The sequence below is a fragment of the Geotrypetes seraphini genome, chromosome 8 (genome assembly GCF_902459505.1).
Source record: "Geotrypetes seraphini chromosome 8, aGeoSer1.1, whole genome shotgun sequence".
Lineage (NCBI taxonomy): Eukaryota > Metazoa > Chordata > Amphibia > Gymnophiona > Dermophiidae > Geotrypetes > Geotrypetes seraphini.
In genome coordinates, this window is record NC_047091.1 from 161,131,245 (window position 1) to 161,157,312 (window position 26,068).

The 26,068-nt window shown below is 42.1% G+C and overlaps 1 protein-coding gene across 6 annotated transcripts in view; it reads left to right on the plus strand.

Annotated features, from left to right (window-relative positions):
• The window catches only part of ACAD10 (acyl-CoA dehydrogenase family member 10), a 71,944-nt gene that overhangs the window by 38,419 nt on the left and 7,457 nt on the right, over positions 1-26,068 (plus strand). For 5 of the 6 annotated variants that reach the window (XM_033954030.1, XM_033954029.1, XM_033954032.1 and 2 more), the window contains 8 exons: positions 2,712-2,857; positions 5,503-5,676; positions 6,520-6,938; positions 9,507-9,647; positions 12,037-12,174; positions 17,063-17,153; positions 17,494-17,652; positions 24,375-24,547. In XM_033954030.1, coding sequence (XP_033809921.1) covers positions 2,712-2,857; positions 5,503-5,676; positions 6,520-6,938; positions 9,507-9,647; positions 12,037-12,174; positions 17,063-17,153; positions 17,494-17,652; positions 24,375-24,547 — 1,441 coding nt within the window. The remainder of the gene's footprint in view (positions 1-2,711; positions 2,858-5,502; positions 5,677-6,519; positions 6,939-9,506; positions 9,648-12,036; positions 12,175-17,062; positions 17,154-17,493; positions 17,653-24,374; positions 24,548-26,068) is intronic. The other variant, XM_033954034.1, reaches the window with a different exon arrangement.

The window sequence follows — 26,068 nt, forward strand, 5'->3', positions numbered from 1 at the left end:
CTAGGAGAGGGTTAGATAGGCAGTTGGTCTGCTCCAATAGGGTGATACATATTCACAGCCAGGGGAATGGTCTAAGACAAAGATACTTTCTGTATAAAACCCCCATGCTTTGGCAGAGTTTTTTTTAGAGAAGCTGCGCCATACTTACAGAAATATGCTGGTACTGTTTGTATGAGGTTTTTTTTTTCTCTCCATTGTATATGTCCAAACTGATTTATTTCTGATTTGACAAATGCTGCTATAGTACTTATTACTAGAATAAAAAGTTATTTGCTTTGGAATATACAATGTAATCTTGTGGGTTTTATTTTTGGGGGTTTTTCCTTCACGACGGATCCCCAGTGAGGTAAAGTAAGCAGCCTTTTAATTCAGTGTGAATAACATGAAGAAAGACCTGGTGAAGCTTGAAGAATAGTCTGAAATTTGGCAGCTAAAATTTAATGCTAAGAAATGCAAGGTCATGCATTTGCGCTGCAAAAACCTGAGGGAACGATACAGATTAGGGAGTGAAGAGTTTATGTGCACGACAGAAGAGCGGGTGTGATTGTATGTGATGATCTTAAGGTTGCCAAACAGGTTGAAAATGTGACGGCGAAAGCTAGAAGGATGCTAGGTTGCATAGGGAGAGATATGGTTAGTAGGAAAAAGGAGGTATTGACGCCCTTGTATAAGACTTTGGTGAGACCTCATTTGAATATTGTGTACAATTCTGGAGGCTGCACCTTCAAAAAGATATAAAAAGGATGGAGTCGGTCCAGAGGAAGGCCACTAAAATGGTATGTGGTCTTCATCATAAGGCGTATGGAGACAGACTTAAAGATCTCAATCTGTATACTTTGGAGGAAAGGCGGGAGAGGGGAGATGTGATAGAGATGTTTAAATACCTACGTGGCGTAAATGCATATGAGTCGAATCTCTTTCATTTGAAAGGAAACTGTGCAATGAAAGGGCATAGGATGAAGTTAAGAGGTGATAGGCTCCGGAGTAATCTAAGGAAATACTTTTTTAGAGAAAGGGTGGTAGATGCATGGAACAGTCTCCCAGAAGAGGTGGTGGAGACAGAGACTTTGTCTGAATTCAAAAGGGCCTGGGATAGGCAAACGGGCTAGGCTTCCTTTACGTATTTTGATGTTACCAAAATCTAAAGGGGGAATGGGTTTGCTAAGCCTCTGAAGGTTTTCTTACGCCTGCGGGATGCAACACATAGGGGACTGGTTCAGAAGCATCACTCACTTTTCCATGACAACAGTGGAAACACATCTAAGCCCCCCCCCCCTTTTCATTTCAGTCATTTCCTGCATGTTTGGGGAGGCCTCTGGCCAGACCTTAGGTGCCGTCTCCCTGTTTTACCTTCCTATGCAGAGGGTCTGGTGGCAGGTGAGCAAGTTGCTGGGCTACCAAGCTGACATCACGCCGGAACTTTCAATCCATAGTAATGGAGCTATACAAACCCGGCTATACAAACCCCTCGTTTTTACAATGGGTTTGTTGTGGTCTGGACTACATTTTTCAGGTGCTGGATGACCAGGGCAAAATGAAGCCTTTTGCAACAAGAATATAAATTGAAATCTTGTGATTTTTTTTTTTTTAGCTACATGCAGCTTTCCCATTATGTAGTTTCTTTGCCCCCCTGCCGCTTTATCCCTGGATGTTCACAAATTCCTCACGGAACACTACTGGTTAGACGCTCTGTTACTGGTGCCTTTGAAATGCTATCATAACACTTTACTGAGTATGACACCGGAACTGTCTTATAACTGTTATGTTGATAAATGGAATGGGGACTTTGTACCTCAACTTTCCCTGCAGCAATTTCGTAGATGTATCCACTCTATAAGATCCTTTGTCAAAAATTTTTTACTTTGGGAAATGCAATATAAATTTCTGCTCAGGCTTTATATTTCTCCTCACAGAGTTAAACTGGCTCCTGGCTAAACTGAGACAGGATGATAAATGCCCCAATTGTTAGCAGCTCGGGGCTTCCTTGGGCTATATGTTTTGGTCCTATCCATTGGTCTTGGACTTCTTGACTAAAGTCACTACTACAGTGTCATCTTATTGGCACACCAGTGATGTTTTTTGGGATGTAGAAACTGCCTCTACCCTCACCCGCCGATTTACAATGTTTCCTTTCCTTCACGGTATTAATGGGGAAGAAATGCATTTTACAGTTCTGGTTATCTGCTTCCCCTTCTATCCTAGCACAAAGGCGTTCACTTATGATTACTCAAGCTTCCACGGAACAATGGGACTTCTCAGATTACAAATCTAAAGCAGGGGGACAGTTCATTCTCACCTGGGAACCTTTCCTGGGGTGAACATGAAGTTGTGGCTTTCTGGAACCCTTTAATCCCAATGGCCCACAGCCACCTACTGAATGGGTGAATGGGCTCTACTACTTACATATGTGACTTTCTGGGTTGTGGGAGGGTGAAGTTTTTCATGCATTAATCTTAATCTAGTGTTAAACCTGCACTTTCCTTGATAGCTATATTTACTTTACCTCTAGCCTTGCTTGTCTGTTTGATTTGTTGGCAGTTGTTATCATTGTTATCACTAAACTCAATAAAGGTATTAAAAGACAGTGGTATCCTTGTTGTTCATGGCCTACTGTTTATTTCAAATTAAAATTTTGATTTAAGTGGTTCTCTTGGTATGCCTATATTTGGATTTTGTATATATGTTCATTGTTTGTTGTGTATGTGAAACAGATTGGACAACCTCATATTTCACCCTGAAAAACCAGAAGTAATTGCTGTCCTGGATTGGGAGCTCTCTACCCTTGGAGATCCTCTCTCAGATGTAGCATACAACTGTCTCGCGCACTATCTTCCAACTGATTTTTCTATTTTAAAAGGTAATTAATTTTAGAGGAATTAATTATTAGGTTTTGAAAGCAACATGTCTTGAACACTAATTTAAAAATGAGGAGTAAACTCTGTCAAAAAGGGGATGTAAAGTAGAGATGTACTGGAGGAGGTTCTCAGGAATCCATGGTTAAATTATTTTGTGATCTGAAGGAGTGTCTTGGTGAACGAAATGGATTTGATGAGAGCCTCTAAAACAGAAATTGGCAGCACATCTCAGGGGCTGATAAGCAACAGATAAACATGCAGTAAAACATAACAGAGGCAGTTTAAGCATGAACATTGAGTTTGGTTTCCTTAGGGTTCAGATTATGCTTTACAAGCTCTCTTCTAAACAAAGAGAACTTAGGACATTCTAAATAGTCTTGGTTCACTTGATCCCATAGCACTTTGCTGTTGCTGATGTGCAGTGTTCATCATTCCATGCCTAAATTTGGCAGGCAGTGTTCTTGATCTACTCACTCCAGATCCCAAAAACCACAAAAGTGTCACTTTCATCCACAGTATTACTAGGGTACAAAGTTGGAATCTGCAGCTGTAGCCATGACCAAGAAATGAGGGGACACGCCAAACAGATCTTCATGTACACAGAGCTTCCCAAACTGTGGGTTAGAACCCCAAATAGGATCACAAAACCCATATTTGGGAACACCACCTGGGTGAATTTTCCATAGGGTATCTGGAAGGGGGGGTGGATCACACAGATTTATTTGCCGGCTCATGGGATCACAGCCACAAAAAAATTGGTAAACACAGTCTTATTTGTATATAAGCAAGGGAAATAGACCTAGAAATGTTGTATAAACTTCGCTAAACAAGAATAGTTTAGTATGTGTTTATTATTGCATATCCTGTACAGGTGAGTGCAGTGCTGTTACCTTTACATTATTATACAGGGTGTCCATAAAGTCTCTTTACAATTTCAAGATTTTATTAAAGAAACAAATGAATAGACAAATCTGTGGAGGAGTAAATATTGAAGGTTTTTTAGCTTCATTTAATACACCTCTGTACGGATGGATTTTGAAGGAGAACGAGCAAAGGAGTGTCTTACACGATCTACATTTTCCTCCGATATTCTTTGTCGTCCACTTCTTTCTTTATCCAATACTGTCCCTGTTTCCATAAATTTCTTGTGCCATGCATGAATTGATGGGCATGATGGTGGATGTTTTCCCAACCTAGTCCTGTAGTTTTTCTGAGTCTGTGTATCCGATTTTGTTTCAATAAACCATGATATACATTGTGCCTTTTCTTGAGGAGTAGCCATTTGTTTAGGAGTTTATTCAACAACCTCTCTTTCATCACAGGGTATCTGAAATACCCAAATGCAATTGATTACAAACTTTGATAACGACTGAGTACATAGGACAAATTTGATTAACATATTTCATCAATTGCCTTTTTAATAATTTTTTTGAAATTCTGTTTTTGTTTCCAACTTTATTTGTGAAAATATAAGAAAACACATATATTAGCCTGGTATTTATTTTTGCTTTGTAACACAGACTAACATTACACAGCCAGCATGCATATAAAAATAGAACAGTTTTTTTCCCCAACTAAAACCAAGTCACCCCCCTAAACATCCCTCCCCTCTAAAAAAAACCCTCTAATGCAACCCCTCTCCCCTTCTGAATCACTGCCACAACCTGCGGCAGGAGAGATTGGGCATCTCTCCTGCCACAGGTCGCAGCAGTTCGGGTAGAGGGGTGATCGCATCGCGGTAGGGGAGATGAGGCATCTCTCCTGCCGCAATGGTTGCGGAGGGTGGGTGGGTAGGTTGCCGGGCCGCTGAACGGATCGCGCCAGCCGCCATCAGCTCAGCGGCCCCTTTTTCGGCACTTAGACCTGTTTTGACTTCGTCTAAGTCAAAAACGTATAAGTGCCGACTAGGCAACCTGCCTAGGGTTTTGGTTATACCTGCTGCATGCCTAGGTGTAGGTCGGCCCACCTCCTGCCCACCGCCCGCCCTTTCCCCTCCTCTAAACACGCCTCTTTTCTCTCTGCGTTTAGTGGCAGGGGAAAGGCCTAAGCTGGTTTTAGATACGTCTAAAACCAGCTTTGGTTATGGGTACTTGGACGATTAGGCTTTTTGATCGTCCAAGTAGCCATTTAGGACACTTTTTAGACATTTTTTTTTTTTGATTATGAACCCCTTAGCCTATAAGTGCTGGGCACACCCCAAGCCACCTGTGTCCCTGCCACCTCCACATCCCTTTGTAGTTAAGCACTAAAGGATTTCTGCATTAAGGTTATAGAATTACGACTCAGCGCAATTATGTACATAATTGCAAATTAGTGGCAATTAGCATCAATTCATTCTATCCCTTATGATTGGCACAACCAATTATCAATTTATTTGCATATGTAACTGCCATTGTTCAACCTATACGCGCAAAATTGCATGCTAAACACAGAAGTGTGCATGAATTTATAGAATGAAATATTGGGCAGAAGTTTGACCTGTTCCAAATTTTACTGCATGTCTAATGATCCATAATGAGCTAGTGTGATGCTCTGACACGTATCTGTGGTAAGGTTTGAAGGCTCAGATTTCTGCAGTGGATACCCTAGAATCATCTCTGATCATGGCAAAGCTTCTTCTAACAGTAGAACTCGCTTTCTCTGCCAGGTTTGGGAAACTGTGATTTAGCGGAGCTCGGAATCCCTACAGCTGAAGAGTACTTTCAGCTGTATTGTGATCACATGGGAATTCCTCCGATTGAAAACTGGAACTTCTTCATGGCCTTCTCCTTTTTCCGAGTGGCAGCCATCCTGCAGGGAGTGTACAAACGCTCACTCACAGGTATGAAGCTGTAAACTAGTGGCCACCAGAGGAAGCTTAGGAAAGAAGAAAGCAAGTTATTGTGGGAGCAGGCTGGTGGCCACTGCAGGGGTAAGAACACAAAAGATAACCAAAGAATGATGTGATAAATTAAGCCCTGGCCGGGAATGGAGGGTCATTTTAAAAAGTCAGAATAGTAATTCTTAGGGAGAAGCAATTGTACATAATATATGGTTGTGAAGTAGAAAAAGAGCCTATTTAGGTATGAGTGACTCACAAATGAAAGATTAGATTAATGCCCAGATCAATTATTAAAATAACAGATGCTAATGATACCATATAAACTAAGCAATTTATTGAGATACGGTATATGAACTTTCAAGGACAAGAGTCCATAGCTGAAGAAGTGGATTTTTGTCCTTGAAAGTTCGTGTCTTATAAGGTGCCATTAGCTACTGGCATTTTTGCTATGCCAGAGTAAACATAGCTACTCCTGTCTAAATATTTATTGTTAAGAATTTTCTTTCTTTCTGTCTGTCTTTATTTTTTTCTGTCTTGTCTTTTTATGGTTTTTATCTGCATTTGCACAGTCATATTTTTGCAACCCCCCAATGTACTTTTGGAGAGGTAAAAATGTGACTGAAAATGACTCCTCTGGCCTGAACAGACAAAAAAAAGACATCAAAGCTAACTTCCCAAATTAAAAAGGGGGGGATATTTCTGTTGATGGAGTAATAAACATGAAACAGCAGGCTGGACAATTTAATAGTAAACACAGTCATTCCTTGTCACAGAATTTTGTCTATCATATATATATATTGTAGGAAAGGATATATTTTGGATTAAGCTCTTCATTCCAAATAGGTCAAGCAAGTTCAGCCAGTGCTAAATCAGCTGGAAAACAAGCTGAGTTTATGGCTAACCTTGCCTGGGAATTTGCTACAAAAGAAGGATTTAGACTGTTTCAAGCTATTCCATCGACAAAGATTGAAACATCAACAAGATCATACAGTACTTGGATCGGACACGGGCCATTTCCATACAGTATGTTCACATGTGGCCCAAAGAGGAATCACTCCACATTAGCAACTTTTGCTTCCAGTCAGTTGTCAAAGGGTCTGCTGATTTTCTCTCCCGAGGGTCTTTCTGAACGGGTTCAGGGTCTGTATGCCAAGCTGAAGAGTTTCATAGAGCTTAATATCTACCCTATTGAACAGATCCTACGAAACCATCAGGTGTCAGAAGCTCGATGGACACCACATCCTGCAGTAGAAAGGCTTAAGGTAAGAAGTAACACTAAAATCTGGGGGTCAGTATTCAAAGGCACTTAATCAAGTCAGATAAGTGTCAATGAGAGGGATTTATTTAATTATATCTAGTCCACCTCTTTTAAGTCCACATTTCTAGAACACACATCAGCCACATATAAAATGAGTTCCAGACAAATTAAAATACGTTACATTACATTCTGATTTATATTCCGCCATAGTCCTTATGAGTTCATGGTGGATTACAATATATTTATATTAAACATAACACAGTTAAACATAACACAATGATAAATTTCAAGATAAAATTTTTTAAACAAGAATATCTTTAAAAGTTTTCTAAAAACAGTATATTGACCTATTAACCTTATTAAAATAGGGAGATCATTCCAAATTAAAGGAGCCTGATAAAAGAAGGATGCCTTCCGTTGAACAAATGATCTAAATGTCTTTGGTGACGGAAATTGAAGATAGAATTGCTTCCGTACAATATGACCTGGTCTTCCTGCTAGTAATGAAATCAATTTCACTGATGACATTCCAAAGAGCAGTGAAGACCCTCCTTTTCAGCTAAACAGACTCCGACAGACTGCCCCCCCCTTCTGCACCCATTCTTTGAGCCCCTTAGTCTCTGAAATTTCAACATTTTCCCCCCCTATGTACCCACTACCCTATGACCAGTCACACCTTTGCTTTTGTAAAATGTCTGCACTGTGAATGTCCTTATGTAACCCGTTCTGAGCTTCGGGGAGGACGGGCTAGAAATCGTTTGTTTCGCTTCACAAATGAAGTGCTTAAAGGCTCCAGCGTCTCTACTGAGAAAAGAAGCACTTCTTTTCTCAGTAGAGATGCCGGAGCACTTAAGCTCTTCATTTGCGAAGCAAAACAAGTCGCCAAAACTTGGATCCTAGTCGGGACCACATTCACATTGTATGTCAAGGACTTGTTTTTTGCATATTGGATATATTATTAATAACTGGACTCAAACAATACTTCGGGGAATATAAGGTATATAAGAGGACAGAATGCTGCAGTGATGGTTCTCTAACTCAGTGTTTTTCAACCTTTTTACACCTATGGACCGGCAGAAATAAAATAATTATTCTGTGGACCAGCATGGGTCCGTGGACCGGCGGTTGAAGAACACTGGGTTAAGTTGTGGGTCGACCCCGCCCATCTCTACCCAATCTCCACCCCCAGACCCCGCCCCATAATAGTACTAATTGCACCTTGCACGTCCCGTGCCTCATTTGGAAGTCTTCCCTCTGACATTGCAACGTCAGAGAGAAGGCTTCCGGTTCAGGCGCAGGATGCCTTTAGGAGCCACTGCCCCTGGCTTTGTGCACTGAATCAGTTAGGAAAAGGGAGCTGGTTTGAAGATAACGCCGCATCGATCGCACCGTGGATCGGCGGTTGAAGAACACTGTTTTGGGCCTGATGCATGTGCTGGCCCTGTGGACCAGCAGGAAATTTCTGTGGACAGGCACTGATCCATGGACCGGTGGTTGAAGAACAGTGCTCTAACTCATTGGTCTTTATTCGCTATAACTGGTGTGTGGGGTTGCTGAGCACATTCACTAAATTATGGGCTCCTTTTACAAAAGGTGCGCTAGCGTTTTTAGCGCACGCACCGGATTAGCATGCGCTAGCCGAAAAATTACCGCCTGCTTAAAAGGAGGTGGTAGCGGCTAGCGTGCACGCTTAAACCACTAGCGCACCTCTGTAAAAGGAGACCTTTATTTCATATGCTTATTGTGTTTTTTAATAAAAACTTTAATATATTTAATTCATTCTATTTATATATCTGTTAAAGCATTTTTGATTAGAGTTTATATTATTAATAAAGCATATGTAACTGAAGGTTGGTTTAGACATAGCCTGTGCCTCTTCTTTTGCTGCTCCATGGTATAATGGGAAATCAATAGTGATAGAAGTAATAAAATAATAATCTGCACATTTTAAAGCAAACAGGTAATCTCATCAATTTATCATTCACAAACATACATGCAGCCACCCCCAAGTACACTTCTTGTAGCCTGACTTAGTTCAAAACTTAAAAATGGGAGAGACAAAAGGTAAAACCAAAAAAACTCTGTGGAGTGACGATGTTCCCAAATGGACTTTATTTGAAAGTATCAAAGTTCCAAAGGTACACTAAAATCATCCACATAAAATAATTCCATCCACATAAAAGTAAATCATCCACATAAGAGCCTTAAAGGATCTAGTCCACTAGGGATACAGGACCCAACACGGTCCGCGTTTCGACAAAAAGTCTTCTTCAGGGGTCCCTGGGGGTACTATAAAGGTGAATATGTGGGAAACAATTATGTAGTGAGCCGGAAGTGAGACACTGCTTGCATTTGAAATGGAAAGGACAAAAGGTTCCTACAGGCTGCAGCTTCATGGTAGACAGAATTGAAATCAAAACTAAAACTGTCTACTCTTACCATAAATGTTGACGTTAACTGTGAAGTAAATGAGAATTAGAGAAGAAAGAATAGTTAGTTATTTACCATCATGAAAATCAATATATATTTTCGCTGGTGTATTGAGTGCATGAACTCTTTAACTCCTTTAAAGGAAAGAGCAAAGTCAGAAGGCCTGTGGAATCTTTTCTTACCCCTGGAAAGTGATCCTGAAGGGAAATACGGTGCAAAGCTGACCAACCTGGAGTATGCGCACCTGTCTGAACTAATGGGAAAATCGCTCTTTGCACCTGAGGTATCTTCTTGGAAAAAAATGCAGAAAAATATATTTATGACCTCCAGGTACCTATAGAAAGGTTCTGATAGGATCACTTCTGAAAAATGTATATAAACTTCAACAAGGAAAGGGTATAACACAATTTTCCAGTTCTGCAGAGCCTTATAGAAGACAATAATTTTAGTTTGAGATTGATTTTTTTTAGTATTTATTCATTACTTGTAGCCTAAGCAGTTTACATTCAGGTTCTCAAGTATTTCTCCCTATCTGTCCCAGAGGGCTCACAATCTGACTAACATGCCTGGCTTAATGGAGTGTTATGTGGCTTGCCCAGGGTCACAAGGGGTAGCACTAGGCTTGAACCTGCAACCTCAGGGTGCTGAGGCTACAGCTCTAACCACTAGGCCACGCTTCCATAATCACTGGCTGCTGATACCATTGTTCTTCCCTGCTGAATGTATTGCAGAAATTTGCTGTACCATAGCTGATATTTGATTTTATTAAATCAAAATGTTCTTTATTTTCCTGTTTATAAAACAGGACTGTGTTCTATGAAGTAGCATGATGCGCATCCAGGAAAATCGGTACTGGATCAGTCAGTCAAGATGAATTTATCTCTTGAGTTCCCTGCTCAAGTCTTATGGGTTTTATGTCATAAAGGGTAGGGAATCATAGTCCTTTGCACAGTGTTGACATCTTATGATATGATTTAAGACCCAAGTTAGCAAGGCTCTGAAAGGACACAGCTAAGATTGGTGCACAGCTAAGATTTCCAACTGGTATCCAGATTAGCCTGGTAAGGTTGATCCAGTTCTAGGATTACCTCATTGCATGCAGGGACTTGTCTTGCTTTTCTTAGGAAATATAATGGGGAAATCTGGATCAGGTGAATCTAAATCCAGTTTGCAACCCTATGCATGGGCCCTGGCCAAGGGCTATTGCTGCGATGACCGCAGGAGATTTAAAATAGGGGGAAATCCCTGGATGGTTGTAAATAGAAGCTCTCTCTTTATAATACGGTTGGATAAGCTCATACCCCTCACCTTTGTCCCTTCTTTTTGTGTTGAGGAGTACAGGAAATCTGATGATTGAAGGTCACCCTGCTTGGTTAGTCTTTTCTTTTTTTCTTTTTTTTTTTTATAATTCTTTATTCATTTTCACAAATTACATTAAGTGTTAATATTTTCATTCACAGTAACAATAAATACATCACTTATAAACAATCATTGGTATATTACATAGATTCTTATCCCTATCCCTCGCCCATCCCCCCAACCATATACTCCATTATTGTATGATATATGTAATAAAATACCCCCTTCCCTACCTCATAAACTGATAAACATAAGGGAAATACTTTTACTTAATCCTGACAATATTTTGTTAATGGTTTCCATACATCCTGAAATTTCTTAAAATATCCCTTTTGTAACGCAGTAAATCTTTCCATTTTATAGATATGGCATAAAGAATTTCACCAATAATTTAATCTTCTCCAGTCTTTCCAATTATATGTGATTGGTTAGTCTTTTCTGATCACATTCAGAGCCATCTTACATAGTAACATAGTAGATGACGGCAGATAAAGACCCGAATGGTCCATCTAGTCTGCCCAACCTGATTCAATTTAAATTTTTTTTTTTTTTTTTCTTCTTAGCTATTTCTGGACGAGAATCTAAAGCTTTACCCGGTACTGTGCTTGGGTTCCAACTGCCGAAATCTCTGTTAAGACTTACTCCAGCCCATCTACACCCTCCCAGCCATTGAAGCCCTCCCCTGCCCATCCTCCTCCAAACGGCAATACATAGACGCAGACCGTACAAGTCTGCCCAGTAACTGGCCTAGTTCAATCTTTAATATTATTTTCTGATTCTAAATCTTCTGTGTTCTTTTATGATGGTGTGTTAGACATTAAGTTATATTTTTCTACTAGCTGCCTGTGTTTCCTCAGTATACTAACACAGAAATAAAAGTACCTTAAAGACCTGATCCACCAAAGTCTTTCCCTGTAGACTCAGAAAGGGGGGAAAAGCCTTAGTGAATCAGATCGCTAATATTTTGTTGATCTTTAATAGCTGTGTATTTTTCTGACAAATAGTTGTCTAGTTGTGAGTGGCCACCTGCTATTCCAGGAAATATTACTTACACATTTTGAGATCTGTAAAAGTTATCTTTGAGTTTATGAATGCATTTGTCTCTTCTCTAGCTTGTGCAGTTCTTAGCTGCTGAGCGTACAAGTTGAGTTCATTTTGCCAAAAGCTTTGAACCTTGAGCTTACACAGAATCCTCAGACAGCAGAGGAGCTCTCCTTCCAGCCTGGCAAACTTATTTTAGCAGCCGATCTTTGGCAGGGCAAGGGGTGCAGGAGTGGATTTTCTTTTTTTTTTTTTTAATGTCTTTCTGCTAGGTATTTAACTGTTCTGCCCCTGATACTGGGAACATGGAAGTACTAGTTCGCTATGGAACAGAAGAACAGAAAGAACGCTGGCTCATGCCTTTGTTAGAGGGGAAGATCCGCTCCTGTTTTGCTATGACAGAGCCTCAGGTAAATAGTGAACAAAAGCAAGGACATGTTTTTTTTTTTTTATTTATCTATCTATCACATTTGATAGTGTTCAAAGTGAGTTAATTAGTATAATAATAGAAAAGCATCACCAACAACCTGTCAGTCGAAGGGAGAGAGTTCCAGCCATTGCATAACAGTGACACCTAGAAGGCAATTTTTTAAGAGGGTGTCTAGATTTGAGTGCTAGAAAAGCACTTACTTGAAGCCTATTTAGTAAAGAAAAGTAATCTCCCCCTATTTTATATAGAATACTAGTGTAAGTTCTCTTAACATGCATTTACACTGCAGGTGTGGACTTTTACACTAGCCTTAGTCCTGCTCGCACTTAGATTGGAATCTATGCACTTAGATTTTCACCCAGATCCCACCCTTGTGAGCACCCACCTGCAAAGTACATGCCATTGCATCTTGACACAAATTTACAGAATTCTATGCAGCCATAAAATGGCCATTTACATGCATAAATGACTAGATTATAGGCAATTAACCCATGTTTTTGCCACCAATTCCTTATTCACCATCAAGAACTTTAAGATTTATTCAAGATAATAGATTGATCCTTCCAGCGGCAAACAGAGCAAAATGGGAATTTACTAGAAATAAAGCTTTTTATTTTATTGCGCCATTTTTATGGAATCTTTTACCACAAGATAAAAGGATAGAAGCTAATATTAAAACTTTCCTCCTCTTCTACAAAGCCACACGGCAACAGCCCCAAAGCCCTTTAAATCTCTATGGGCTTCGGGGTTGTTACTGCGCGGCAGCCGCTAGCGCAGCTTTGTAGAAGAGGGGGTTTGTTGAAAACTTATTTGTTTCATGAAGCATTTGGTGTAGACTCAGTGTCAACTGATTCAATTCATATATATTGAGGAATCAGTAAGTTAGCAGATTTCCTGTAATTTAACATTAGTACAAAGGGGGATTGTGTGGTGCAGTGGTTAGAGCCACAGTCGCAGCACCCTGGGGTTGTGGGTTCAAATCCCACACTGCTCCTTGTGACTCTGGGCAAGTCACTTAATACCCCATTGCCCCAGGTACATTAGATAGAGTGTGAGCCTGCCAGGACAGATAGGAAAAAATGCTTGAGTAACTGAATGTAAACCACTTAGACTATAAGTGATATATAAATGCTTAAATAAATAAGGATATGATGTAACGAATATAACTGTATGAATATTTTAAAGCTGTGTAGGTCTGCCCTGTTTTAACTGGAGTTCTTTTCTATATTTCACAATGGAGAGTAATTCTCAATTTCTTCTTCTTCGGTTTAGGGAATGGACAGCTAAGGGATGTCCAAAAAAAAAAAAAGAAATTAGCCTACTCTATTAGAGAGGGGTCACAACTCAAACTGAAAAAAAAGAAACCTGCTCTCGATTCTTACCACCATGGATCACTTATTGATGTTGTCCCCAGGGACAATCCCAACTTTCATCCAGATTTCAAGCCAAATGGGGTATATGTTCTCCTATTTTCATCCAGATTTCAAGCCAACTGTCATATGTTCTCCTATTTTCAGATCTAACATTAATGGGATACTGCAAGCAAAAAGCAGGCGCAAGCTTGGGAAAGGGGTAAATTAGATTGTCTCTTTTCTGGGAAACCTACTCTTTTTAACAAGATGTCCTATTGGTATAATATGCTGAAACTCTTAAATGGCTTACTTGGGATCAACAAACTGCGGGAGCTCTGGCAGAGAGATCTAGGGCAGCCCATTTCAGAATCACTTCCTGGAGCTTTTTAACACAATATATGAGCTCAAAATCTGCTGACCTAAAGGAGGCACAATATAAAATCTTGCAGGGTTCATCTTACTAGACAAAGGAGTGGCTCAAATGCATCTTTAGGATAATGATCTATGTGTCAAATGTAAACATAAGCTGGGCACCTATATACTAGTGCTGCCTAATTCATGATTCAAATCGGTTCACCGATTCACTTCACTTCACTTGACCCTCCCCCCCTCACCCTCTAAAGCAGGTGCTGCAGTGGTTGGCCAGCAAGAGTAGCGCTGCCGCTCTTGCTTTAGGGGGTGAGGGTCAGCCGAATCGGGAAGCTGATTTTTTTTTTTTTTTGTTTGTCCCTGCCTCTGGACTTTCTTAGCAAAACTTTATACAGTCCTTTTCACCAGGGCAGTTTGGTTTTAGAAACATTTACTGAGCTGCTTCAGCTCCAGCAGCGGTATCAGTTGAAAGGTAGGTAAATCCAGAAAAGAAAACAAACTTTACCAACAAAACTGAGCAATGGGAAACCTGGCCAGCATGTCACATGGTTTCCTCAGCTTAAGGTTTCCTCTCCCATACTGTTGCTCTGTAAAACGGATTCCTCATTTGTACAAGTTTCAATAGGCACACTCAGCACATCTCAGGCTGTGAAGGAGTTTTCTTTCTGTCTAGCCCTAGCTCAGGAACGTGAGGGCTCTCAACACAGCTCCCCGCTGTGCCATTCAGTTAATCAATTATGCACAGCTTTGTGGGAAGAACATTCTTGGTTCAGCTTAGCTGCTAGCAGAAAAATAATGCAAAACATTTGCTAGCTTCCCAGCACCAACTCAAAGTTCACTATCAGAAGGGAGAGGCATACAAATCCCCTTCAAACAAACACTGGCATCCCTGGTGGCTTCACTACTGTGGATACAGGCAATATACATATTCCTTACTGCATGTCAACGTCCATGGGCACAACCTCCGGTCCTACCAGACTCTCTTGTGTCTGCATGGGTTCCCCTGGGGTTCGTTCCTCACTCTCAGGGACAGCAGTAAGCTCCTCTGCGTCCAACATCTGCCAGTCTGCAGAACCAGTCTCCTCGGGATGGAGAGAGAGTGGATGGTTCTCTCCTGTTTGCCTCCAGGCTGCTTCCCCCCTCAGTGTTCTAAACTGTCTCATTTTAAGCTGTGGAGGGACACTCCCACTCAGCTTAGGTGGGGGAGGGGCCTTCCACACACAGGCTTGTTCCATCTGCCTAAGTGCAGGTTCTTTTCCAGCCTTAACCCTTGCCTGGACAGGCTGCTGGAAAGGAAGTAATCCCCTAGCAGACTTGGGGACAGGTTTAAACCCTGTGCAGGTTTTCTGCTTCAGCCTTTCCTGCTCTGCCTCATCTGATTCTACTTCCAGGTCTGAGCAGTAGTCAGCTAAGTCTAAAGACAGAGTCACTACCTGATCAGCTCTTTTACAAAGGGGTATATTGTATTTCTTCGTAATCCCTGTGGCAAAATCCGGACTGGACTTGGGTTTGTCATAGGAAAACCCCGAAACGGGCTTGGGTTTGTCACACTGGTTAATACATTTGTTTGTTCATTATTGAGGGAATTCTGAAAAAATAGTTTGGATTGCTGCATATTTTCATGCTATATATAAATAATGTGACTCTGTATATATCCAACCACTGTCAGTAAAACATATTTAAAAAAAAATATTCAGTAGCATTTAGCCCAGGCAATGCCATTGAATTCCGGCTCTGACCTCCAAGACACTATCCAGTTAGTGCAGGGGCAGTCCATGAATGAAGCCAGCACTTCACTGGTTACCAGCAGTATTCAGTCCACTAACCAGTAAAGTAAGGACAACAAAAAAAGGCTGTCCTAACTATCTGAAGGGCTAAATGGGCTCTGGTCTCAGTGACGGCTGGGCTTAATTCAGCCTGCGGATGTCAGTATCACAGACTAAGAATTACTCCCATAATTGTAGATTTTTGTGACTTTTCTATTGATGAGATTTGCTAATTGGATAAAGGAGAAATTAATACTATCACTATGGGAACAAGACAGTGGTTGAACTAGTCAGTCAGGGGACACACCTGGAAGAATTTGCACAGTTGGTGCCAGTTGTTTGATTGGGGATTACTGCATAAGAATAAGCACTAAGTTAGATCACATTTGGTGCTAGCACAGCTTCAGTATTTCCACATATAAAACACTTGTTATAAAATTAGGTCATCCTTAAAAGGGGATAGTAAAGAGTAAAGGACTTGATATACCACTTTTCTTGAATCAAAGCAGTTTACATATTTTAGACAGATACTTATTTTGTACCTGAGGTAATGAAGTGTTAAGTGACTTGCCCAGAGTCACAAGGAGCTGCAGTGGGAATTGAACTCACCAGGGTGCTGAGGCAGCTGCTCTAACCACTAGGCCACGCCTTCAAGCTGACTTGCTTAAATCTTGTATCAGAACTTGAGCAATTATCAGACTAGCAAGTTCTCAGGGTTGGGGGTCACTGGGATGGTGGGCTGGGTTCTGGGATGCAAGTCAGCTTGAAGGACCACTGGCTGACCTATTATTTTGGGCTACATTTTAGGATGGCTGTGGTGGGGATAGGGAGTTTCAAAAATTGTGTATTAGTATATTATGTGTGATAGCTACACTAGATTTTAATCTGTTAATGCTGTCTTATTTCTTTTTAAGTTGTTCTAGGTTTGGCTGTGATTTATCTGTTTCTCTTTGCGATATACTAATTAAAATGTATTAATTCAAAAGTGTGTATGGTATGAGTTGGCGCTCTCAGGGGAAGAGTTTGAGTAGAGTGTAGACAGAGTCATGATTTATGTGTGCAACATCTGTGCCTTCAGTCTAGGTGCAATTTCTTTGGAATGGGTGCCAATATTTTATAAAGACACATAGAGGCCTAGATGTTTTTTAATTATTCAATTGCAAAATAAACTTACAAAATATTAAACAATGCACAATAGCCATCATGGTACAAGTTTACATATTATATTTATTTTACCAGTACTATCTTCTCCCCCCCAAACTGCCTATACATTTTTATAAAGTAACCTAAAATAAATGACTTCTCCACTTCCAAACCTCAACGTCCTATTATAAACTTACTTTCAAAGGGCAGGTTTTAAACTAAGTGGCTTCTCCTCTAGGTTGCTTCATCAGATGCAACCAACATTGAATCGTCAATCAAAGAAGACAAGGATTTCTACATTCTCAATGGCCATAAGTGGTGGACTTCAGGTACAGAACAGAATCACATTTTGTGGAAGAGAGTCAGTGTAGCCCTAATGTATCTTCATCCATTGCTGTTTTCCAGTAAGAAGAAGAAGAATTTATAAAGCTGTATTTTATTCCGCAAAGATAAAGCGGAGATAGCAAAATTATTTGGATTCAGAAACCTGATTTTAATATTTCTCTGTAACAGCTGAGTTGTCCCTTTTTAATTATTATCTTTGAGCTATTTATTTGTAAGTATGCCTGCTAATTTGATGAAAAGTGTAGAAGTGTGTGGGGGGGAAGTCCTGATGTACTTGGTGTAAGTAGAGAAAACAACTTCCAGTGCTCTCTCTATTTGGGGCAGGTGCTTTGGATCCTCGTTGCAAGATCTGCGTGTTCATGGGGAAGACAAATCCAGATGCCCCTCGCCATAAGCAGCAAACTATGATTTTGGTGCCCATGGATACTCCAGGGATCAAAGTTACCAGGCCTCTCAGTGTGTATGGTATAGAAGATGCTCCAGGTAACTAGGAGATAGCCTATTTTTTAAAATAACATGTTGACGATATTTTATTGGCAGGTTTTGCTGTCTGACAACAGAGTTCTTCTCTCCCCGCTTTTTCCTTTTGGAATTAACTACCTTCAGACCTCTCAAATGCTCCCTCATGCCTCACGCCTCACTTTTCTGTCCAAATTAAAATCATCCCTGTCCAGATTGGGTACCTTATGTACTCGAATATAAACAGAGATTTTTGGGCCCAAAAATGGGGCTCTCTTTATATTTGAGCCACCTTCCAATGATGGGGGTTTTTTTCTCCCCTCACCACCCGATGACCAACGCTGTTATCTTTCACCCTACCCTTGATGTCTAACACTGCTATTCTCCACCCTTCCCCCAATAACCAGCACTTCTATCTTCCCGATGACTAACGTTATTATCTCCTCCCCCCCCCAATGACTGACATTGCTATCTGTCGCCTCCCCTCCCCCCCTGGATGACCAGCACGCCTATCCACTACCCACTTCCCCTGCCCCAGACTGACATTGCACTTGCACTCCCAATGCTCTGGAAGCCAATGCCAGCGGGCTGGGCTGAAGGGCCTTAAGCATCTGTGCATGCTCAAGGCCTGCTGGCTCCCATCCGGGATTCTAGAAGGGAGTCCAGCAAGCCTTGAGCATGTGTAGATGTTCAAGGCCCTTCACCAACACAGAGCATCAGTGACAGTTTCCATAGCATCTGACCTGTAAGTGAGATGTCAGTCTGAGACAGGGGTAGCGGGTAGTGGAGGAGTGCCTAAGCCACTGTTCTTGGATTCTCTAGCGCTGCCAGTGGCCTTCTTTGTACTTTTCTTTTTCCAAGGTCCACCCCCCTCCCCCCTCTGAAGCAACTTCCTGTTTCCACTTGGGTGGACTGTAGCAAAGGAATGGTGCAGAGGAGGCCTGCCAGCAGTGCAAGAGAATCGCTCACACGCTGGCGACCTCTTTATAGCTTTCACAGTGAGGGGGTCTTCAGAACTGGGTGGAAGAACATTTGGTGGAACCTGGGGGGGAGGAAGAAGGGAGAGATGCTGAATGGAAGGGGCAGAGAGAAGAGGAACAGGGGCACATGGATGGGGAGAGCAGAAGGAGATGGTGGCACTTGGATAGAAAAGTGGAAGAGGAGGAAAGAGATGGTGCACATGGACGGAGGGAAGGAGAAGAGATGGAAGCAGAAAAATGGAAGAAAACTGAATATGAAAATCAGTGTCAAAGAAGGATGAAGTGCAGAAAGTGAAGGAGACGAAAGAAACAGCAAATGCATAAGGAGGCCTTGGAAACAACATTAAGAGCACAGATGGAACAAGATGACCAGAAAAATAAAATCGCCAGATAACAAAGGTAGGAAAAATGTTTTTATTTTCAATTTAGTGATTGAAATATGTAAATTTTGAAAATTTACATCTGGTTTTATATTTTGGACTGTTCAGAAAAAATTGCATTTCTTTCTATTTCTATTTCTGTACTGTGTGCAGAGTCTGGCATAATAGGGTTTCGTTTGTGACCAATAGTACTTTTAGTTTGTGGGCTTGTATTTGAAAAGGGGTTGGTTTTTTTTCCTATTTTCTGCATGTGTGACTGAACCCAGGTGTTCTGGTGGGAATAGAAGTCTAGAAACTTTGATTGGTGTTGACTTGAAACAGCCCCAACTGAAAAATTAGTGATTTCTTATGGCATGATCCCTGACAAATTACACTCACATACCCATATTTCTAACTTTGGTTTTTATTCGAGTCAACCTTTTTTTCTCATTTTTTTGGGGGTGAAAGGTTACCTTTGTTTATATTTGAATCAGTTTTTATTCGAGCATATACGGTATTCCCATTGGTGCCCCTCTTATTATTAGCTGAATGTCACTTTGAAGATTGCCTTTTCTATCTCACAGGCAGCCAGGGCAGAGTACCTTATAAACAACAATGGACTTGATATTCAAGAGGGCTTAATCAGGCAGGAGAGGCTGGCCATTCCCAAATATTAAGTTGCTCTTAACTGGATGGTGCCACTGAATATCCCCTCCAACTGCCAAAGCACTAACCAGCTAGGTAAGGGCAGTCCAGGGCATGGCAGAGCCAGCATTTAACCGGTAGTGGCAATTTCTGTTCACCAAGCTAACTGTGCACCCTGCATTGGATATCTGGGCTTAATTTAGCCTGCTGTTGTGAAAGCTTACAAGCTACTTACCACCCCAGGCTGAATTTCGCCCCCCCAAAAAACATAACATAGGACATCAACAACCAGTTTTAGAAAAAACAATATATTTAAGTATAGAAGTTATACATTCTGAATTTCCGTAATTCACTGATGAAGCTGTGAAAAGATTTTAATATTGTTTTCTGTGGTTTTATTTGTATTGCTTTCTTATATTCTACTTGCAAGCTGAGAGCTATCAAATTGGTGCATATTTAGGTACAGTAGGTATTTTTCTGTCCCTGGAGGGCTCACAGCCTAAGTTTGTATATGAGGTAATGAAGGATTAAATAACTTGCCCAGGCTCACAAGGTGCAGCAGTGGGATTTATACTAGGCCCCCTGGTCTCCCGCAGTGTCGTCTCTCCCCCTTGCAAACTGGGCAAAACTCTGCTACACGACTCATCTTCTACCAACCTTGGTACACTCATGTCACCCCTCTCCTTAAGTCACTTCACTGGATCCCTATCTGCCATCGCATACAGTTCAAGATCTTATTGCTGACCTACAAGTGTGTTCATTCTGCTGCCCCTCAATATCTCTCCTCTCTCTCCTTATACACCTCCCAGAGAACTCCGTTTCTCAGATAAGCTGTACTCTTAGCTGTACTCTTCTCCTCCTCTGCCAATTTCAGGCTTTGTTCCATTAGCTTCCCCCTATGCCTGGAATAAATTACCCAAGTTTGTCCACCAAGCCTCTTCCCTTACCTTGTTTAAAAGCAGACTGAAAACCCACCTTTTTGATATTGCCTTCAAACCTTAACCCTACTCCTCTGCCCACCAGTAAGGGATAGACTTAGTAGATAAGGACAGGTTGTTCACCCTCTCCAAGGTAGGGAGAACGAGAGGGCACTCTCTAAAGTTGAAAGGGGATTGATTCCGTACAAACGTAAGGAAGTTCTTCTTCACTCAGAGAGTGGTAGAAAGCTGGAACGCCCTTCCGGAGGCTGTTATAGGGGAAAATACCTTCCAAGGATTCAAGACAAAGTTAGACAAGTTCCTGCTGAACAAGAACGTGCACTGGTAGGGCTAGTCTCAGGGTGCTGGTCTTTGACCAGAGGGCCGCCGTGTGAGCGGACTGCTGGGCATGATGGACCACTGGTCTGACCCAGCAGTGGCAATTCTTATGTTCACTATCCCAGCCAACTGATTAACCGTTCCTTTTAACTGTATCTATGACATCCTGTTTGTCTGTTTAGATTGTAAGCTCTTTCAATCAAGCAGGGCCTGTTTTCTTCTTTGTGACTCTGTACAGCGCTGCATACGTCTGGTAGCGCTATAGAAATAATAATAGTAGTAGTAGTAGTTCTTAGCCCATTAGGCTGCTCCTCCAGTAATCTATAAGTAGGTGACCTAACTCATTAGCTATTTGCTTTACCTTTGCAAGGAAATAATAAAAATGACAACAAAAATTGTATTATAGATACTTGCAAAGCACATTGAATTTCAGCATAAGCTTCTCAGCTTTTTCTGACCCTCATCTATCCTGCATACTGTTCATGTGCTTCTGATTTTAATGTGGGCCACACAGATCATAAATTGTGATTGAAGCCGAAAACCACCAGGACTTGGATAAAAAGCTTTTCATAGTCTTAAAACTGTATAACTAGAAAATGAAATATCTTCTTCAAATCTTTTTACCTTGTTGGACCACTTGTGTGTCCATTAATGCATTAATATTAAATTCCAGGAGGCACTTCCTGATGGGAATGTTCTGTTTTATGTTCAAATCTATTTTATTAAGCAACAGTAAATGCAACAGCAATAACAACCATGGGATACATTTTCATCAAACACCCGCGGAGGACTGGACTCTTATGTCCTCCCCGGACCCACCATACCCCCACCCCCCGACAAAGAAGCCCCTACCCCCCACCCACCCCTCCCCATCCCCCCACAGTTACAGAAAAACTCGTAAGCAGGGAACAGCATAGACACCGAGTAGCACTGTTTCAGAGATGGAGTCTATTCAAGACCCGACTACGACTCTCAGGAGTCAAAATGTTCAAATATGGAGTCCAAGTGTGAACAAAGTCTCTGCTCTGGCGTCGAGAAGGACGAGCCAAACGGGCCTCCCAACCCATAAGTTCATGAAGGCGATTCCTCCAGTACCAGAATGAAGGTGGTTCAGAAGACAGCCAGCAACACAAGATACATTTCTTCCCCAAAATAAAACATTTACTAAGAAATAATTTTTCATAAGAATTGTACATATATAAGAATGAAAAATGGGCAAACAGCATAGACTGCACGGATACCGGCACAGGGGTCACTGACACTGCGGACCTGATTCTCAAAACGGTGTCCTGATTGTAGGCATCCTACTGCCGTCTAACAGACTAATTGGGACGCATGTTGTTGGGGGGGTGCATTTAATCGATGCAGTGAATGACACCTAAAATGTAGGCATCTGACTCACACCTATTGAAGTGCTTAGGCACGCCTACGGATGTCTAAGCCGGCGTAGGCATGGCTTACGCTAGAAGTGGCCTTAGGCATCCATAGGCGTGCCTAGGCGCTTCCGTAGGCACAAGTCAGACATTTCTTTCATCCGCTTCCCTTCAAACTCGAAGTCTAAATGCAGGGAAGCGGATGAAAGAAATGCCGTGGGAAAGTACTGTCATATACTGTATGGAGAGTGGCCAGCCATCAACCAAAGCTAAGTGGCATTATATTTGATACCAGCCGCCATGTAGTCTGGCAGGAAGATTTTACTGCAGGCAGCTGCTTTTGTCGAACTTTAAATAACACTCCCTTTACAAGAACAGTTGGGAGTTTTTATAGCCCATGAAGCACATCTGAGGCCTTTTTTCTCCCAAATTTAAAATTGTGGGGTTTGGGATTCTGATAGGAATTGTGTTTGCACTGCATAGGAATGGCAATATTGTGTCCTGTTTTGAGAAATGAGTAAGGATTATTCTTAAAATTGGTATTGTGGCCTTACTTGTTCTCCAATACGATTTGGGGTAGTTGAAATCTTCCATTATTATACTGTTGCCCAGTTTGCCAGCTTTCCTGAGCTGTGAAAACATTTCTTCATCTGTCTGCTCGTTCTGTCCCGGAGGAAGGTAGTATAACCCTACCTTTATATTCCTTCCCTTCACATATGGAATTTCTATCCATATGGATTCCACACTGCTATCTATGTCATGCAGAATGTTTATTTTATTTGATTCAATTCCCTCTTTAACATATAGCAAACCCCACCCCCCTTCCAATTTGATCTACTCTTCCTTGTGATATAATTTGTAACAGAGTGTCCCATTGATTGTCCTCCTTCTGAGATGCCTATTATATCTACCTCATCATTCAGTGCTATATACTCTAACTCTCCTATTTTATTTTTTAGGCTTCCAGCATTTATATACAGACACTTCAAACTGTGCTTTTTCCTTATAACTACAGGCTGCTGAGAAGACAGGGAAAATGAGTCTTTTATTCTGCATTCCTCTTAAACCCTCCTGGCTTTCTTTCACCATTATTGAAACCTCTAACATAGTAACATAGTAGATGACAGCAGATAAAGACCCGAATGGTCCATCCAGTCTGCCCAACCTGATTCAATTTAAATTTTTAAATTTTTTTTCTTAGCTATTTCTGAGCAAGAATCCAAAGTTCTACCCGGTACTGTGCTTGGGTTCCAACTGCCAAAATCTCCATTAAAACCTACTCCAGCCCATCTACACCCTCCCAGCCATTGAAGCCCTCCCCAGCCCATCCCCCACCAACGGCCATACACAGACACAGACCATGCAAGTCTGCCCAGTACTGGCCTTAGTTCAATATAATCTCACGGTTATTAGCGGTATATAAGAATTAAATTAAATTAATATTTAATATTATTTTCTGATTTTATTTTCTCTCTACTGGGACTCCCTAAATATCCTCTTTCAATAGTATCCTTCAAGGATACCTCACACCGAACCATCCGCTCCTAGGTGACTGTCGACTTTCCCCCGCATCTCAATTTAAAAGCTGCTCTATCTCCTTTTTAAATGTTAGCACCAGCAGCCTGGTTCCATCCCGGTTAAGGTGGAATCCATCCTTTCAGAATAGGCTTCTCCTTTCCCAGAAGGTAGCCCAGTTCCTAACAAATCTAAATCCCTAACCCTGCACCATCCTGCAGAGGCAGATAGTTTTCACAGCAACCTGTAAACTGCTATCTTTAATGCTGAGCCTTTACAACCTCTCTCTTAGAACCAGGCTTACTGAGGATTAGGCACTAGGCCAGCATTCTTCCCCTTAAGAGTCTTGGCTACTTTACACCCAGATATTCTGCATCTGGGTATATATGTTTAAATGCCTTGGTCAGCATTTTAAACTAACAGTTTACAGGGGGAAAATATTTCATACATTGTGGTATATTCTTGGTTGTTGACAACCCTTATTTTGGTTCACAAGGTTTTACTTTGAAGGTGAATCATAATTACATGGGGGCAAGAATCAGTGATCATAAGTAAAATCAGGAAAAGCCAGATGAAATGTCAATTTGTTTTACAAAACAAGCTTTGTTTTCTTTTCAGCTGGTCATGGGGAGGTCACATTTGAAAATGTACAAGTGCCTAAGGAGAATATACTGTTGGGGTGTGGCAGAGGGTTTGAAATTGCACAGGGGAGACTGGGGCCAGGACGGATTCATCATTGCATGAGACTGATTGGAAATTCAGAGAGATCACTGGAACTCATGAGGGAACGAGTAAGTGTTTAGAAATGATGCACAGTGCTAACTTATACCATATGTCTTCCTGCTGGTCCTAGATAGGACATCACACTGGCATTTCTATTCATAATTAAACACAAGCCTTCTTTAGCACATGAGAAGCAGACCTCCAGACCTGCACAAAACGGATGGGTTTATGCTCCTCTGCCAGCAGGTGGAGACTGAGAACACAGTAGTACAAGTGGGCGGTGCATTCCCATCTTCAATCAGTCTGTTCTCAGTCTCCAGCAGCCTGTACAGTTTTTCCCTTTGATAGTTAAATATCAAGTGTCAATTCTCAAAGGTACCTCTCCTAAGGCCCTGATTCTCTAAAAGTGCGTCCCGATTTTAGGCAGCTGTAGGCGTCCTACAGCTGTCTAATCAGCCAATTGGGATGCACGTTTTTTTTTTAAAAAATGCTCCCCAGGCAGGCCGCCTATATTGAAGGCGAGGCCCGCAAGACACCTAGGCCCTGATTCTGTATAGGACGCCCGGGAGAGGCGTCCTATTCAGAATCGGCCTAAACTAAACCCCGATTCTGTAACCGGCGACCATGTTACAGACGCGGGTTAGAGAAGCGGGTTAGATTAGACACGGCCCGCTACACTTATCGCGGCAAGGGATCTCTCTGCCGCTATAAGTATAGCGGGCCGTGGCCCCCTGACCGATCACTGGCAGGAGGGTGCCCAAACCCTCCTGCCCGAAGACGCACCCCCCTCCCCGACACTACCGACCGCCCCCCCCCGACACTACCGATCGCCCCCCCCCCCGACATTACCGATCTCCCCCCCCCCGACAATATCGGTCGCTGGCAGGAGGGTGCCCAATCCCTCCTGCCCGAAGATGCACCTCCCCCCGGCGCTAACAACCCCCACTCCACCAAACCTGTTCTTACAGATGGGTCTTGCACGTCGAGCAAGCAGGCACGCCTCGTCGAAATGAGGCAGGCCCGCCTCTTCCCGGCCCATCCCGCCGAAGCCTAAGGCCTGATTGGCCCAGGCTCTAGAAGCCTGGACCAATCAGGCCTTAGGAATAGCGGGTCCGCCCATCCCTACTAAGTCTAAGGTCTGATTGGTCGGTAGTGTCGGGGAGGGGGGTGCGTCTTCGGGCAGGAGGGTTTGGGCACCCTCCCGCCAGTGATCGGTCAGGGGGCCACGGCCCGCTATACTTATAGCGGCAGAGAGATCCCTTGCCGCGATAAGTATAGCGGCCGCGTCTACTTACAATGTAGACCAGCATTTTGCTGGCCTACATTTTTAAGCTTCTCATCTACTAGGGAGACGCATAGGGCCGCCTAGGTTCAGCCTAAGGCCCGTCTAAGGTCCTTAGACGAGCTTAGGCATCTTGCGGGTCTCCCTAGGCTCCCGGAGGCGCCTTCAGGCCTGCCTGGGGAGCATTTTTTTTTTTAAAACGTGCATCTCGATTGGCTGATTAGACAGCTGTAGGACATCTACAGCTGCCTAAAATCGGGACGCACTTTTAGAGAATCAGAGCCTAAGTGTCTATAAAATAAGCAGT